General features: G+C 43.0%; 1 protein-coding gene across 1 annotated transcript; it reads left to right on the forward strand.

Annotated features, from left to right (window-relative positions):
* The first annotated feature begins 1,410 nt into the window (after positions 1-1,410).
* On the forward strand, positions 1,411-15,908 carry LOC119504316 (odorant receptor 131-2-like). Its single transcript, XM_037796414.1, has 2 exons — positions 1,411-1,564; positions 15,112-15,908. The coding sequence occupies exons 1-2, from the start codon at positions 1,411-1,413 to the stop codon at positions 15,906-15,908; spliced, it is 951 nt and encodes a 316-aa protein (XP_037652342.1).
* The last annotated feature ends 1,070 nt before the right edge of the window (positions 15,909-16,978 follow it).

The following is a 16,978-nucleotide window of genomic DNA, read 5'->3' on the forward strand; positions in this document are numbered from 1 at the left end:
CTGTCTGCTTGAATATACCTATATTCACCCTCTGTCTGAAACGCTCCGTTTTAGTGCATTTAACGGAATTGCAACGGAATTGCGTTGCTAGGCAACAGTTTGGGTCCATGTTTACTTCCTGTCAGCTGATGTTATTAAAATACAAGGCAACAGGAAATAAACTGGGACACATTTAGAATGTTTACATTTAAAACCGTGTAATGGTCCAAATATTGTATATTTGTGACATCACAAATGGACAGAAATCGTGACGGCTTGTTTCAAACGCACAATTTCTGAATACGGGCTGTGTGTATTTCTCCGTATATTGAGCGTTTTGATAGTTTAACAGTATTTATAAAGCACTTAAACCTACTTTATAATATAAAAGATATGAAAATCTCACTTTTTACAATATGGGACCTTTCAAGAAAGAAAGAGGAGAAAAAAAAGCAAACAAGCATATTTCACAAAATGTGAAACTATTTCTTTAAACACACACACGTGCCAACATGAACAAACACACACACACACACACACACACACACACACACACACACACACACACAAACGCACACACACACTATGGGTCAACATAATCCCAACTGTGTTCCATCTACTTATATAAAGTGTTCATCGACACCAACAGCAGTCTGGTGTTGTGTGGTGTCCTGCTCGGTAGGTGCAGTCTAGTCATGCTTACTGCTGTTACTGCGACTGTATTATCATGGATATCATTGTGTTAGAGTACTGTACGTAATGAATATTTTGTATCAAATATCATTTTCTATGATTTAGAAGGGTATTACTATTTCCTGTAATATTCAGTAGTTTACAGGACAGGATCCTCTTCATCGGGGTTATTTTCAGCTTTTAACTGAGACAAAGCAAACACTGAGTCCAGCTGTACCACCTACTCTGAAACGGGTTCAGTGTAAGTTGAATAGTTTGGGACGGAGCCAGAAGACACTCCACACAGAGGCAGGAAATTAAGAATTATAAAGATTTAGAAGAGAAGGATTTATTCTGTGGATCAGTGCTGTTATTGTCAGATTGATTTCAGGGCACACTGTAAGAAACTTACTGTGAAATTCACAGTAATTAACTGGCAGCAATTGACAAGTGGCTTACTGTAAAATAAATTGACTTGATCCTATACAGTAACAACTTCATTACTGTAATTTCCACAGTAACTCTTGGATTACTGTAATTTCCGATAGAATATGCAGTATTCTACTGTGAAAGAGTATACAGTACTTTACTGTGCACAAACACAGTACAGCACTGTGGATTTCACAGGCATTTTTCACAGTGCAGTTTCCCTTACGTTGTGATCTTTTATAGTCCTATAAACTCTTTGGAGGCTCCTCTGTAATCTAGAAAATAATCTGTGTTTATTTCAGGTGGGAAGGATTTTTTGCCATTTCAGACATGAATTTTTCAAACGGCACTTCGACTGTAACGGTGAATCAGCGGGACAACTTCCTCACAGCTGTGATCAATAATGTGATCGTCGTAGCCCTCTGCATCTCCATCAACTACATCAACAGTACTCTGGTCCACACCTTCAGGAAGCACAAGGTCTGTGTGTCTGTGTGTGTGTGTGTGCTGAATGATATATCATATTTTCATGATCATTGCGATATGAACATGCACGATAAACACACTGCAAAAGATAAAATCATTTTGTTTAGGGATGGTTACCAAAACCTGGTATTAAACGAGCCGCGAGGCTAAAGACTGCAACGTTAGTATTTATATTCACGCTGGTTCCAGTGAGACATTAATGAGTTTACATGGTGACTTTGCTGTTGTAAATATTACTGTTGCTGCTCTAGAAACAAAATGTTCTATTTAAAGTATTCAGTCTAATCCGGTTCTGAATATAAAGACAACCAGGCTGACATAAGTATGACTAATATGCACAGTTCAATATTTGATCAATAGCAATATTTTTCTTCATATTGTGCAGGCCTAATATACTATATATATGTGTGTGTGTGTGTAAGCTGAAAATGAGAATTAGGAGTCAGCAGAAGAGAGGAATTCATCTCCTTTCTCTCTCTCTGTCTTCGTTCACACTCAGCTTTAAGCAAATGGCTGATATTTTAGGACCCGAGCACCGACAACGTCGGGCCAACGAAGGCCCTATTGAAACTGTAGTGTTTCTTCTTTTTCTTTTTCTCCCAAATGAATCGCCTTTCTGACGACCTTAACATGCTCAAAAAGTAGTTAAACTTGGCACACTTATCAGACGTGGTGATTTTTAGTGTTTTATAGGCCGTGTACTTTAACGAACTCCTACAGATTTAATCAGAACAACTTGAAATTTGGTCAGGACCATCTTAAGACCTTAAGGATGAAAAGTTATCAAAATGGTGAGTTTTCACTGAACGACCTGACCGTGGCGTGGCGGCCATTTTGAGGTCTCGTTCATCGCTGCTTGCATCTTTAATTTGAAATTCTATTTGATCTTTTTTGGCTCATCTAGAGCGATACGATACGATACGATACGATACAATACGATACGATACGATACGATACGATACGATACGATACGATACGATACGATACGATACGATACCAAACGATACAATACGATACGATACCAAACGATTCAATGATTTGAAATCGATACAGTAACTTTTTTTTGCCAAACATTCAGTCAGTGTGACTGTGAAATAAATATGTGATACTGGACAGAGCAGGTTAGGATTCCTCAAAGTTTTTCTTGAAAGGGAATCAGGGATAAATTAATTATGGATCAGTGGCGTAGGCAGAAATCACAGTGTGGGGGGGCACAGAGAACATCAGGTGGGCCTGTCCCGTCCAGGTCCGAACATCTGATAAGACTCTGAAAGGCAGACGTTAACCAAAATAGGCCATGCACCACAGTTTAATCCTACAAGCCTTGTACATCATCATCATCATCATCATCATCATCATCATCATCATCATCATCATCAGATGGAATGTTGCAGGCACCTGACATGTATATTTATCTTCTCTCTTCACTCTTGTTCAGATTTATTGACCTTGTTTTTAGCTGCATTTCTATTTCCGTCATACAATGAGAGCAAAATAACCAGAGTCAGATTCCTGGTAGCCTCTGTGTGTAGGTCTACTCATACCTGAGGCCTGTACTACGAAGCAGGATTTGGCGTTAGCGAGGTAACTTCAGGGTTAACCCTTCAGGGTTTTCCGTCCTACGAAGGTGGTTCACTTCGTACCGGGGTAGATCACCATGGTAACGGATGCTGAACAGCTAACCTGCTCCGTAGCTCGTATAAAAGCACCTCCTACTGACCAATCAGAGCTCAGTGCGCGGATCGTATGATAATATTACACACATATGAAGAAGTTTAAGTCATAATCCAGACTAAAGACAACACAGTTTAAACTGACAGATGCAGGAAGGACAGCTGGATTTATGCTGTGGGTGTTTACCGCTTTTAATTATGTTTTTTAATTTGCTCTTGAGCCCGTTTCACACCGCCGGAGAGGGGAGGCGCAGCTGAAAGAAGGTTGAAATAATCATACATGCTGAATCTTAGTCTCAGGGTATAAAGAAGTGTAATCCCTTAATCCGTTACATTCTTTAAAGCTATTTATATCTAGTCGACTAAATCTGACTTTTGAGTCTCCGTTAAATTAATAAATCTGTTAATTTACGCATTCACACATGATCGGGAGTTTTTTCTTTTGCCAGCTGTTCTTCCTACATCTGGCAGCTTCAACTGTGTTAATTTTAGTCTGGATTAAGTGTTTAATTCCTTCGTATTTGTCTAATATAGTTTACTCTTCCTTTGTTAAATATACCGCTCTGCCTGTCTGTCTGCTGACAGTAGACTCGTTCATGTCTGTGATTGGTCAGATACTGCAAACACCTCCCCGTTCATGTGAATGCGCTCACAGCCAGACTGAGAAACCCTGGGTTGATTTACCGAGTTGATAACCAGCTTCGTAGTAGAGTTTAGCGTGATCTGGTTTGTTAGGGTTAGTGAAGCCAGATAACGAGAAGATACCCTGGAGATGTTGAACTCACTTCGTAGTACAGACCTCTGGACAATCAAGCTGATTCTGATCCAACGAGACAAACATAAACAGTGTAGCAAAGCATAGCATAGCATAGCATAGCACAGCGGCCACATATTCACACACACAGTTTAATCAAGCGTCTGGATAGATCACCTGCATTATCGTTAAAAAATACACTTTAACATATAGCCTGGCATAGCGGCCACATATTCACACACACAGCTGGCAGCATCATCAGCATAAAATCCAACTTGTACACCGAACATAAACTATACCCAACAAACAATAATAATGAAATAGGCCATTAGTCCATAGCTGTAAACGATCTTACTGTTGATGATTTCAACAGGAGACGACGGGGCTTCTTGTGGTGTTGAACACTGAAATGACTTCATAGTCCCTTTCAGAAGTGAGCAGGGACAAAGAGTTCAGTCTGATGTGATGCCCTGATGTCGGAGTCTTCCACCAGTAGGCCTTGTTCTGGGTACAGTAGGGTGACGAGGGGCCTGTTACGCCCCCGTCTAGGAGGGTAGGAACTCAAAATAAAAGTATAAAGGACGTTCCCTCCCCGGTCCCCAGACTACAGTCACAGGACTACATTTTAAGTTTAGTAAAAAAGATTTATTACTAAAAATCAAGTTAACAAACAATAAAATGAAACAATATAACTCAGGGTGAACAAAGGCCAAATTATCTGACTAACCCTGAACAAAATAAACAAGCAAACACAATGACAGTTCCTGACTCTGGCTCCCTAGGATACAGCAGATAAACAGGAGAAAAGATGGCGGTTCACCCCGACCACTGAAGTCTATCTTTGGCAACAAAGAAAACCTACAACAAGTTACACAATTAGGAAGCCAACGAGGGCACTAAAGCTACTGATTCAACTGTAGATCACAGCTTTAACACAAAGGTTCGAGGTGACTGCTGAAGGAACTGGCCTTCTACCTCCAAGAGGTCAAGGCCCAGTTACGTGTTGGTTAATCTTGTGTGACAAAGAGATTTTCCAAACAGACGGGTTAAAGCATAATAATACAATTTATTCCGAACAATCAATGTTGCATAAGTAAAATAAAAGAGTTTACAGATATCTGGATCCAACCTACGTGTCCCTGACAACATACAGTGCATGGGTCAGTTCGCGAAGTCTGAACCCCGAGCTATCCCTGATCCAGCCTATTCATGGTTTACACAATATTAATATTCATGAGCTTATGGCACGTGATGTTTCTGCTGCATGTCTTCTTCTTTGTTATCTCCTTCTGGCTCCTTCCTCTCTTTGACCTTGCAAAAGAAAAACAGCACCTGCCTCCCTTTCCTCGCAATCACTCCATTCACAACAAATCCAACAGTTAGGTTATTGCAGGTCATTGTAAGCACTTTTGTACATAATAAATCCAACAGACCCTCTTTTGAACTTAACTAAGTTCACCTACAGATAATGTTACATACAGATATATTTATTATAAGCATAGATAATGTTACGTACAGATGTATTAATTATAAGCATCATCACACAACCTCTTCAGGATCAACATCTTCACTATCCCCCACCATTTCCAGGAGACCCTGTCTCTCAGCTTGGAACATGGCCATCTGATAAGAAGGAGGTGCATCCGGATGCTTTCGTTGCACAGCAGAAATAATCACACGCTCAGTGAGGTGGCGAATACATGGAATACAGCAACAACCGCATAATACTAAGCATGCACACACAGCAAGGATTGAGGAGAATAGAGATACCACCATGGACTTCCATTTCCCAAAGGTACGGTCTAACCAGTCGTTAATGGGGCTGTTGATACCTGAGTCATCGTGCATGGATTCAGACAGCGTCCGGAGCCCCTCTAGCGCCTTAGTTACAGTCCCGTCCGGTGCTGTATTGTTAGGGATGAAAATACAACATGAGTCTTGGAACATTGAGCATACACCGCCTTTCTCTGCCAGCAGCATATCTAATGCCATTCTATTTTGGATCACCATCAGTGACGTAGGAGCCATTTGTTCAGCTAGTCCGGCAATTGCATCACGGGTTAGATTAGTCAAACGGAGAACATTATAGTGGATGTAGTTAATGCGGTCAACATTTTTGTTAGGAGTGATAGGGATCAGAGCACTTATTATAGGTATGTTTTCAAAACCTGCAGCTATTTGGTCAGCCAGTTTATATTCATTAGGGGAGCTACCTCATTACATCATTCTTTATAATCTTGGTTTAGCCTTCCCCCCCTTGTAGCCCACTCCTTCCACCCTGCTTCTGAGTGAAAGCATTGTCTATTGTTAAAAAGAGTTACTTGTGATTAGCTAGTTTTAGCAGAGTGCAGAGGCGAGGATGATAAGTAATGTATCTAAACTAGTACAGTCTGTGCTTTCCCAGGTTATTCAGATTTATCTGAGTACACAAATTCTACACAAGGGTCATGGTATTTTCTCTCACATTCCCTCCTTTTATCATGAATAACTAAAATGGTAACTGAAAACACGAAAATACATGATGAATTGCATTAAGATAGTAATATGAAATGAAAACATTAAACATATATGATATATATAATATTAAAACATTATAGCTGAAAATATTTAAAATACATGACAAATCACATTAAGAAAGTTTGTACAGAAGAACGAGGACAAGAGAGGTAAACACAAATGCTACAGCAAACGCTACTAGCAGTTTGCCGTACTGCATGATGCTTCTAGTTTGTTTTCCTGCGCGCAACTGAAAAACTTTTATCTGGGTGGTCCTATTTTATACTGGTTTGGGAAAGGAAGTGAAATTTCTCTCTGGTGGATTCTCCCCACCCCTGGTTTCTCTTTTTATCTATTTTAGCATTTATTCTAAGCAACAAGTTTTAATACAATGTGATATATAATGTTTTTCAAAAACCACCTAGATGAGTCCACCTAAACAACCATGTTAGCCTGATTTAACTGTAAATACAGGCAAGACCTTGTAACCTTCTTTCCCTTATGTGTATCTCATCACAGTCACAGTTTATACAGTATATGAAAAATAAAAAATTATACGTGACCCTCTTTTCACGTAGCCTGGGCTCCTTGTGGGGCTGCCTCCTCTGCTTCAGGTCCTGTCCTGCTGCTGGAGCACTGTGTTAGGTGCCACCAGTTGAGTCCTTTTCCTGCAAGCTGCACAGCTGTTGCAGTTCTGGCCAGAACCTTGTGTGGGCCTGTCCAACGTGGCTCCGACCACTTCCTCTTTAACACCTTCAACCAAAGGTGTTCCGGGGGTCCGGGGTCAGGTCCTGGAACGTCCTCTGTGACAGGGGTGACAGGTTTGTCACCTGTATAGGAGAGAGCTGACACAAGAGCATTAACCTTCAAATAGTATGGTCTGTAACCGAGGTCAGGAAGGGGAGAGGGGTTTTGGGACGGCCCTGGGAAAGGTCGGCCACACGTAAGCTCAAATGGTGTGAGTCCTGTTATTGTGGATGATACACAGTGCCAAATTTGTGTTGTAGTCCCAGGGCCTTTTCGACAGATTGCAGGTCTTTATCTTTGAAATGTGAACCATTATCTGACCTGATCAATTTAGGAAACCCATGTTTCGGAATGTACTCATTCACCAGACATTTAATGACTGATTTTGCATCCTCTTTTCCCGTAGGGTAGGCCTCAACCCAACGTGAAAATGCGTCCACAATTACTAGGAGGAATCTTTTCCCCCCAGCCCTTACTCCCATATCTGTGAAATCCATAAAGATTTCCTGTCCCGGGGCAGTGGGAGAAGGATGTTTTCCTGCCCTAGGAGTGATGGTAGGTCTGATGTTACATGTACTACATACGTCACACTTAGTCAAGAAGTCAGTTATAGTAGCATGTTTCCAGGGAATCCACCAGTGGCAGAGATCTCGTAACATCTGTTTGTGGCTTTTATGGTCAAGTCCATGAGTCTGAGTCAATATTGAGGACATCCAACAGGGGGGCATAACTATTTGATCTCCGTTATACCATATACCATCAAACTGTTCTATAGCTCCCTTATCTTCCCAGATGGTTCGTTCTGCTGCTGTGGCAGATTCCTGAGCTTGTATAATGGAGAAATCAGTTATCTCAGAACCGAGATCTGCTGTGGTCATGACCATCATAGTAGGTAAATACCCTGCCGCCTTTTTAACAGCTGCATCAGCTGCTTCGTTTCCTATACTCTCTAAGTCAGTGCCCTGACTGTGTCCTTTCACTTTGATCACAGCTACCCTCTGTGGTAACTGGATTGCTTCCAACAACTCTTTCATCAACTCCTCATGAGCCATAGGTTTATTCTGACTAGTCTTAAAACCCGCTTGCACCCAGCCAGACATATCTCTATGAATTGCATTGCACACATACGCAGAGTCTGTGAAAATATTCACTGCCTTCCCTTCCGCTAACCGCAGAGCACAAACTACAGCCGTAAGTTCTGCTGCCTGAGCAGATTGTTTCCCATCAAGAGGACCGTGATCGAGAGTACATGGTTCCTCTTTTGCTGTATTCATAGACACCACAGCATAACCTGCTTTTAACCCTTCGGTGGGATGACGGAAACAGCAACCATCTGTAAATAAGCTAAGGTCAGTTTCCGTTAAAGGGGAGTTTTCTAAGTCCAGCCTTAGTTTTACAAAGGGCAGCGATTTTTCTGCACAGAAGTGCTTCTCGCCATCAGTCATATTGTCAGCCATATTACAGCCCTCATGTACAAAGGAGATGTGTGGTTTCGAGAGTACTTGTAAGATCTTGGTCTGTCTGAGGGGGGTGAGAGTGAAACAGGAGGATGTGACATATGTTACAGTGCTGTGAGAGGTCAGAATCTGTAGAGGATGGTGCATGACTATATGACCTACTTTGTCTACAATTTTTGCCAGAGCAGCTGCATATCTGACACAGGGGCTGGCTCTCTGTTCTTGTGTGTCTAGTAAAATGCTACAATAGTACAATACGTTCCTATCTCCTCTGTGTTTCTGATATAAGACACCATGGGCTGTACTAAGCTGCTCTGAGACATCCAGATGGAATGGTTGAGAGTAATCTGGGAGAGCGAGTGCTGCGGCCTCTGCCATTTCCTGCTTGAGGTGGATAAACACCTCCTCGGCCTCTGTAGACTATTCTAGCTCAGCGGTGAGATTTCTCATTCCAGCCATGGTTACCATTTGTCTGAGTAACTGAGTGTCGCCTGCATAGTTAGGGATGTATTGTCTTGAATACCCAGTCAGCCCTAAGAATGATAACATCTCTTTTACTGTCTGTGGTTTCGGATGGTGGAGTATTGAGTCACGATGAGCTGGAGACATGGCGGTGCCCTTTGCTGACACCATTCTACCTAGGAACGAAACTTGTTTGCGGCAACACTGAAGTTTTTCCTTTGAGACTTTGTAACCGTAGTTATGTAACCTCAATAACAATGCATGAGTTAGTGACAGGCATACCTCAGCCGAGGGTGCGGCCACTAACAAGTCATCTACATATTGTACAATACAACACCCCTCAGGGAGTTCAAGGCCGGCTAAGTGAGTTCTCAAGGTTTCGTTAAAAATAGAGGGGGAGAGTATAAACCCCTGTGGTAACACATTATGTGTCAGCCTTTGGCCTTCATATGTAAATGAGAAAATGTCCTGTAAATGATCTGCTAAGGGCAGGCAAAAGAAGGCGTTAGCCAAATCTATACATGTGAAAGATGTATGGGCTGGGGTGAGCATCGAGAGAGCAGAGTGGGGGTTCGGTACTGGTGTAACAGGAGTCAAAACCAGCTCATTGATGGCTCTTAAATCATGAGCCATTCTGTATGAGCCGGAGGGTTTGATTACTAGCAAAATGGGAGTGTTCCACTGAGAGTAAGATTTTCTTAATACTCCCGCCTTTATCAGTCCTTCAATCGTAGGGGAGATACCCTGGGCTGCTTCCACTTTATGCTTATACTGAGGTCTCCAGATAGGGCAGTAAGTATTCATCTCGAAAGTTACCGGTTCCATGCTGTACCTGCCAACATCAAAGGGGCCCGTAGACCACAGTGAGGAAGGGAGAGCTGCCAACATGGAAGTGGCTCCTTCACCATCTAACATCTCCCTACCGTGGTGGCGTGTTAGTAACTCATGTTTGCAAATACCTGACACTGCATTGTAAAAGGAGAGTCTATATATGTTAGAGGATGGTGAGATTGAAACCCCCAAAAGGGAAGTGGGAACCCAGTCTGTCAGAGCGACTGCTGCTTTAACCATGGGGCCTAAGTCTTTAGCCTGATGTTTTGGAGCTATGGCTAGGGACACATGGGGAACAGCTTCTTCTGACATGCGATACCATTGTTCTTGTGCTGGGGTTAGTTTTACTGCGGCTGCTACTCCTGCTGGTGCTATATAAACATCTCTTACTCCTATCCCCCAGGTTGTATCTAACAGGTTCTGTTGGAACTCATCTTGATACGTAAGATCATTATTTCTGTCATAATTCAGAGTGCAGTGGGGAGGATCGGGAACAGGGAGGTAAGGGTGTAGAGCCCTAATCCATGGTTGCCACATGTTGTAAAAGTCAATCAGAGGGTTTCTGTCGGCTAGCAGGGCCCAATATATGTCTGCACAGGGTGGTGGGGCATCAGGTGAGGTATCAGGACTCAACATGCACATGCGATCAGCACTGGAGGGGGAGGAGCACACCATTTCTTCTCCTCCGGGGAAACTCACTATCACAGCTTCTGGTGAACAATGTACAGAAGCCCCCAGTGCTGCCAAAACATCTCTTCCCAGGAGATCACGTGGACAATCAGGTGCATACAAAAAGGGGTGCTCCATCACCTGTCTCCCAAGCCGGACAGGAAGGGGAACAGTAAAAGGCAGTCTTTGTTCAGTGCCAGAAAATCCCAAAACGGAAACATAGTGAGAGGAAAGGGAACACATAGGTTCAGCTAAGGTGGAGTAACGTGCTCCCGTATCCACCATGAACCATCTTCGTTTTCCGTTCACTGTCAACTGGAGACAGGGCTCTGCCAGCCCCTGCCCCTCCATCTCCGTCGGGCACCCCTATGGGAACATTCCTGGTGTATATGGACCAGGTGGAGGTCCCTGCGCAGAGTACCCGCTGTATGCCTGCATTGGAGCTAGCTGTTGGTTTGGTGGATTCTGTATTGTTGGCTGATATGACTGCTGTGGAGGCCCTCTCATCTGCTGTTGTTGTTTCTGAGGACAGTCACGTGCCCAGTGATCCGGGCTTCCGCAGATGAAACAACTGCCTCCTCTTGGTTGGGCATACCCCCTCCCCCTGCCTCCTCCTCCTCTCCCTCTGCCTCTATTCCGGCCTTCATGATAAGGGGGCTGCTGATATGGGGCAGCTTGGTAAGGAACATGATACTGGGGTTGATACATAGCCTGTGGCGGGCCCTGCAGTGGATAAGGGTTCTGTGGCGGGGCTGGAGCTGGTGTTAAAATTTGAGCCATCTGGGTATCTTTCTCTTAACTCCTTCCGGAGCATGTTTTAACAGAGCTAGTCTGAACAGAGACTGCTGTGATTCTTTATCTGTGTTCACCCCCGGATAGTTGGAAACATGCCAACGCACTGACTCCTCTGTTTGTCACCTTTGTCTTCGTACTTTCCATAAACTTTATGTGACCTAGTTTTGGGGGGTGTATATGGTCTCGCCTCTTCGTCCCCACCCTCCCGTCTCCTATGTATCCCTCTTTTGGAGTGCGTTCTCATGGTTCCCTCTATAGTGATAGGAATGTTTTCGTCTTCATCATCATCACCCTCCTCTACTGCTCTACTAGCCTCGTCATCAGCGTCCTCATCTACCTCTCCACTAGTGTGGACATCATGATACTCTGCACGGGATCTCTCTGTGTCTCTCTCAGTTTTCTGCATCCAATCACCTATGTCCGGACTCTCTGTGTGGGGTTTAGGGGTAGATTGAGCTCTCCCTCTTACGCCTCCATTACGCAAGTCTGGTGGTAACATGGCTTGTCCTAACCTGTATTGTTCAGCCTGATCTCTCAGTTCTTCCCTTAGCCTGTCTATTTCTCTGGTTACATCAGACATACTACCCGCCTCTGAGGCTGAACCTGCTCCTCGTTCTTTTTCTATTTCCTCTTCTAGTTCCAAAGTACCACCTAACACTTGAAACAATGGTGCCATAACTTCGTTTGTATAATCACTGTCCTGTGGGGTTGGTACCGGACTAGGGGTAGGAGGAGGATAAGGAGGGGGGTTGGGATGTGGGCCAGGTGGGTACTGCTGATGGAGGGACATGTAATGTGGTGGCTGGCTAGTATGTGGGTTTGGTGGTGGGGGTGCGCTAGGACTGGGTGAGGGTTTCACTAGTGGTTTTGCTTCAGCGGTTTTTGCGTGGGTGGCTTTCGTCTGGCTGCCTAAGGCTGATAGTGCAGCCATCTGTATCACATTATATTTTACCAATTTACTTGCCAACTCGTCTTCTTTCTTCCTCAATTTCCTCCTTACAAACATATGTCCCTTTTCTTTGTCTTGTCCTGCTTGCAGCAGCTTTCTATGAACCACCTGTATTAATGCTCTCATCACTGGCATGAATTTGGCTTCACTTCCCGTGGCTGGAAAATGCCCTTCCTTCACTGTCATGTTATACCACTCATCTAGGTCTTGAGTCTCTTTATTTCTAGTCTTGGGATCAAATGTACAGATTACATTGGTCCTGACTTTAGCCCATTGCTGTCCAAATGATAAACGGGGAGGCCCGCAGCCACCCCGTTCCTCACAGTCTTTGTCAGATTCTCCGTCCATTCTGTCCAGTACTATTTCACACAGGTTTATTCAGTTTATGACAGTAACTAGATTCAGAGTAAATGGGTCGCTATGCCCCTCGCTGTGATCCTACCAACATAAGCTTCTACTGGACACTTTGATGTTCCAGCGATGTTGGCCAAGTATCAACAGTAAGTTTTAATTTTCCTCTGAATACTAGTTATTAATGTACACTCATACAGGCGCTTCAAGCGCTATTTTTACTAAACTCTAACATCCTAGACGTTACTAAAAGGGCAACTTTCCTCCTTTTAGTTTTCAACACTAAACTCTAACGTCCCAGACGTTACTAAAAGGGCAACTTTCCTCCTTTTAGTTTTCCAGACGTTACTAAAAGGGCAACTTTCCTCCTTTTAGTTTTCAACACTAAACTCTAACGTCCCAGACGTTACTAAAAGGGCAACTTTCCTCCTTTTAGTTTTAAACAGAAAGTCTTTACTTTTGCAACATTTATCACTACAAAGGAGATTCAGCACAACAAGAGAGATAATTTAGAGTAAGCCTATATGCAGAGTTCCATACAACAGGTTCTGCTTACCTTAAGATTTCAGGGCCCTTTCTCTCTCTTGCCGGTCTGTCCGTCCTTTGGACACGCTTCTCAATGCCGAAGATCACGTCGGGGTCACCAATTGAAGGAACTGGCCTTCTACCTCCAAGAGGTCAAGGCCCAGTTACGTGTTGGTTAATCTTGTGTGACAAAGAGATTTTCCAAACAGACGGGTTAAAGCATAATAATACAATTTATTCCGAACAATCAATGTTGCATAAGTAAAATAAAAGAGTTTACAGATATCTGGATCCAACCTACGTGTCCCTGACAACATACAGTGCATGGGTCAGTTCGCGAAGTCTGAATCCCGAGCTATCCCTGATCCAGCCTATTCATGGTTTACACAATATTAATATTCATGAGCTTATGGCACGTGATGTTTCTGCTGCATGTCTTCTTCTTTGTTATCTCCTTCTGGCTCCTTCCTCTCTTTGACCTTGCAAAAGAAAAACAGCACCTGCCTCCCTTTCCTCGCAATCACTCCATTCACAACAAATCCAACAGTCAGGTTATTGCAGGTCATTGTAAGCACTTTTGTACATAATAAATCCAACACTGCTGACTGCTATTCACTGGATGATCCAGCAAAAATAAGGAAGCCTTCTGATTTGGTGGGCCTGAGTGCCAAGTGGGTGGACCCAGGCCCACCTAGGCCCACCCACAGCTACGCAGCTGTTATGGATATAAACAAGTAAACAACGATTAATGGCAAATACATACAGCTTTTATTAGAAAATAATAAAAAGTGCAACTGCAGGACCTGCTGATTCAGTTCTCAAGATACAAGGCAGAGCAATATTTAACACTACATATACAGTAATAAACCAACTTCTATTCAAGTTAAATAAACAGTGGTTTAACCTGCTGCTTCTGTCCTCATTTTCATTCAATACAGAGATCAACCGCTGATACTGATCAAACAGCTGATAGTGATCAGACAGCTGATAGTGATCACAAACAGCTGATAGTGATCAAACAGCTGATAGTGATCACAAGCAGCTGATAGTGATCAAACAGCTGATAATGATCAAACAGCTTGGGACAGAATCATTCCTATAGAAACGCTGTTTAAATAATCTGCTCATAGTAATCCAGTAGTCCACCTATAGTGTTCATTTGGGGTCTTTTCATACATGAACACCTCGAACAACATGTTAAAACTACGTTAGACTGACGTTATTTGAGTTTCTGTTTTGTTTTTTACTTTACTCCCATGATAATTCACCTCGCGGACCGTCTGCTCTCCGGCTGGATACATTAGGCTGATGCTGCGTGCACGTAGATATCCTGACAGGGAAAGGAAAGTCATTTTCTCTGAATGAAAAACCGAAAGCGCACGGGGAAAGCTCCTGTAGGGTGAAGCCGCCCTCGTCAAGTGGATTGATAGCGCCTGAAATTCTCCTCTACACCGAGAATTTATGACTCTCAATCGTCTAATCTGACAAAGTGACCATCGTGCAGTCCGATCTCAGCATTAGACTGTGTTGTATTCGACCAGATTTCACATTGTTATTTACAGAAAACATCCTCCTCTGAGAGGCGAGGTAGCTATCATTTATCGGTCATGTATTGGTGGTAAATTTGCTCTAATTATTAGCAGGTAATTCAACTGTTTTGTGAGTCAGTTACAACCGATTGCATAGTCTGCTTTCAATGTAGTGCAATGTTTCCTTTTTTACTCTCTTCATGAAAAACAAGTTTGAAAAGAAAATGAAAGGAGAAAAATAGAAGTTTGAGAAAACAGTGATGTAATGATCTGAAATACTAACAGTGCTCTATCGATACTACTGCAGATCTTCAACTCAACCCTCGCTACATCCTGTTCATCCACCTGGTGATAAACGACATGATGCAGCTGATCCTGTCCACTCTCCTCCACATCGTCAGCTACGCCCTTTACACCATCAGAGTAGGTTTCTGCCTCATCCTGCTCATCATCACCATCCTCACCACCCTCAACACCCCTCTAAACCTGGCTAGCATGGCGGTTGAGTGCTATATCGCCATCTGCATCCCCCTCCGTCACGGGCAGATCTGCACCGTCAACAAAACCTACATCCTGATTGGTCTGATCTGGGTTGCAAGTGCGTTCTCCATCCTACCAGATCTGTTCATCCTGCTGGCCACAGAGCCGCTGCACTTCTTTCAATCCAAGGTTTTGTGTGACAGAGATTACGTGTTCAGGAGCTCGTACAGCCTGAAGAAGAGGGACGCTTCACACATTGTGTTTCTGGTTCTGGTTTGGCTCACAATCCTCTACACCTACTTCAGGATTCTGTTTGCTGCCAAGGAAGCAACTGTAGACAATACAAAGGCCAGAAACACTATTGTCCTGCATGGTTTCCAGTTGCTCTTATGTGTGCTCACGTACGTGAAACCCATGTTTGAACAAGGTTTGCTCTACTTGTTGCCCAGACAGTACCGGGCCATACGCTTTGTCGCCCACGTCATTGTCCAGATCCTGCCACGGTTCGTTAGTCCCATTGTCTACGGACTGCGAGACCACACCTTCAGGATACATATGAGAAGGTACCTGCTTTGTAAAGTGAGCATGAGGAACCACCCACAAATGTCCTCGTGTCAAACATGAGGCCGAAGAAACCGCAGTGAGAGTGTCTCTGTTTCCACAAACAACACAAATCATCTTTTATCTCTACAGAAGTACGTAGCACGATCCGACGCCTTCTCACAGCAGTTTGTGAAATAATCCCGAAATTTAATCCATTTGATTCGTGTAGATAGACACAAATTTCATCAAATTTTTGGTGTGTTTTCCTACGAATGTCCAACAACACGTGACGCGAGTGTCAATTTCCGCTTCAGTTTTTTCATAATAAAACTACTCATTTATGTTTAGGAATAGATCGACTTGGTTCGGCTTAGGCAACAAACTACTTAGTTAGGTTTGGAGAAAAAATCCCGATTTGGGTTCAAATAACTCCCGAAGTACCGTAACTTAAGTACATAAGTTGCTTGACAAAAACTACTTCATTAGCTTTAGGAAAAGATCACAATTTAGGTTAAAATAACTTTAACTATTTCAACTGTCTGAATTGCTGACATGTCAGAATTTCATCCGACTGTCCGACGGACGGTCGGGAGAAGTTAATCGGTCTCGGTCCCCCCCTCGTACACTGCACAGCAAACGACGCCCTCCGAAGTTGAAATTTGGTCCGACTCTAAAATGAGTCGTGCAGCTCAGAATTCGGGCCGCAAATGGGCTAAAATCGTACAGTGTATAACCAGCTTTAAAAGTATATATAAAAAAAATATTGTGACCCAAAACTGTGGTGGAGAGGCCAAAACGTATAGGAAAATATCAGTTTTTTAAAATATCTGTAAATTACCAAGCACTGTAGCCAGGGTCTGAGATTAACTTGTTTCACTTCCTGCCACTGTGAAAGACAAGCATTGTTTTTGGTCTGCCACAATTGTATCTGCCACTTTTGAAATCTCTGCGCTAAATGAAGGAATAACATTTTAGATCTGATGTCATTCAATGTTCCATATATTTTACATAAAAAACATTATATATATACATAGTAAATTACGAGTTTGAATTACACCGTAGCTTCTAGGAGAGGGAGGGTAATGTAGCCTATTCATCTATAATGGTTATTTGCATAAAAACACACAATTCAAATGATTATGATTATTTAA

The sequence above is a fragment of the Sebastes umbrosus genome, chromosome 1, assembly GCF_015220745.1.
Source record: "Sebastes umbrosus isolate fSebUmb1 chromosome 1, fSebUmb1.pri, whole genome shotgun sequence".
Taxonomy (NCBI): Eukaryota; Metazoa; Chordata; class Actinopteri; order Perciformes; family Sebastidae; genus Sebastes; species Sebastes umbrosus.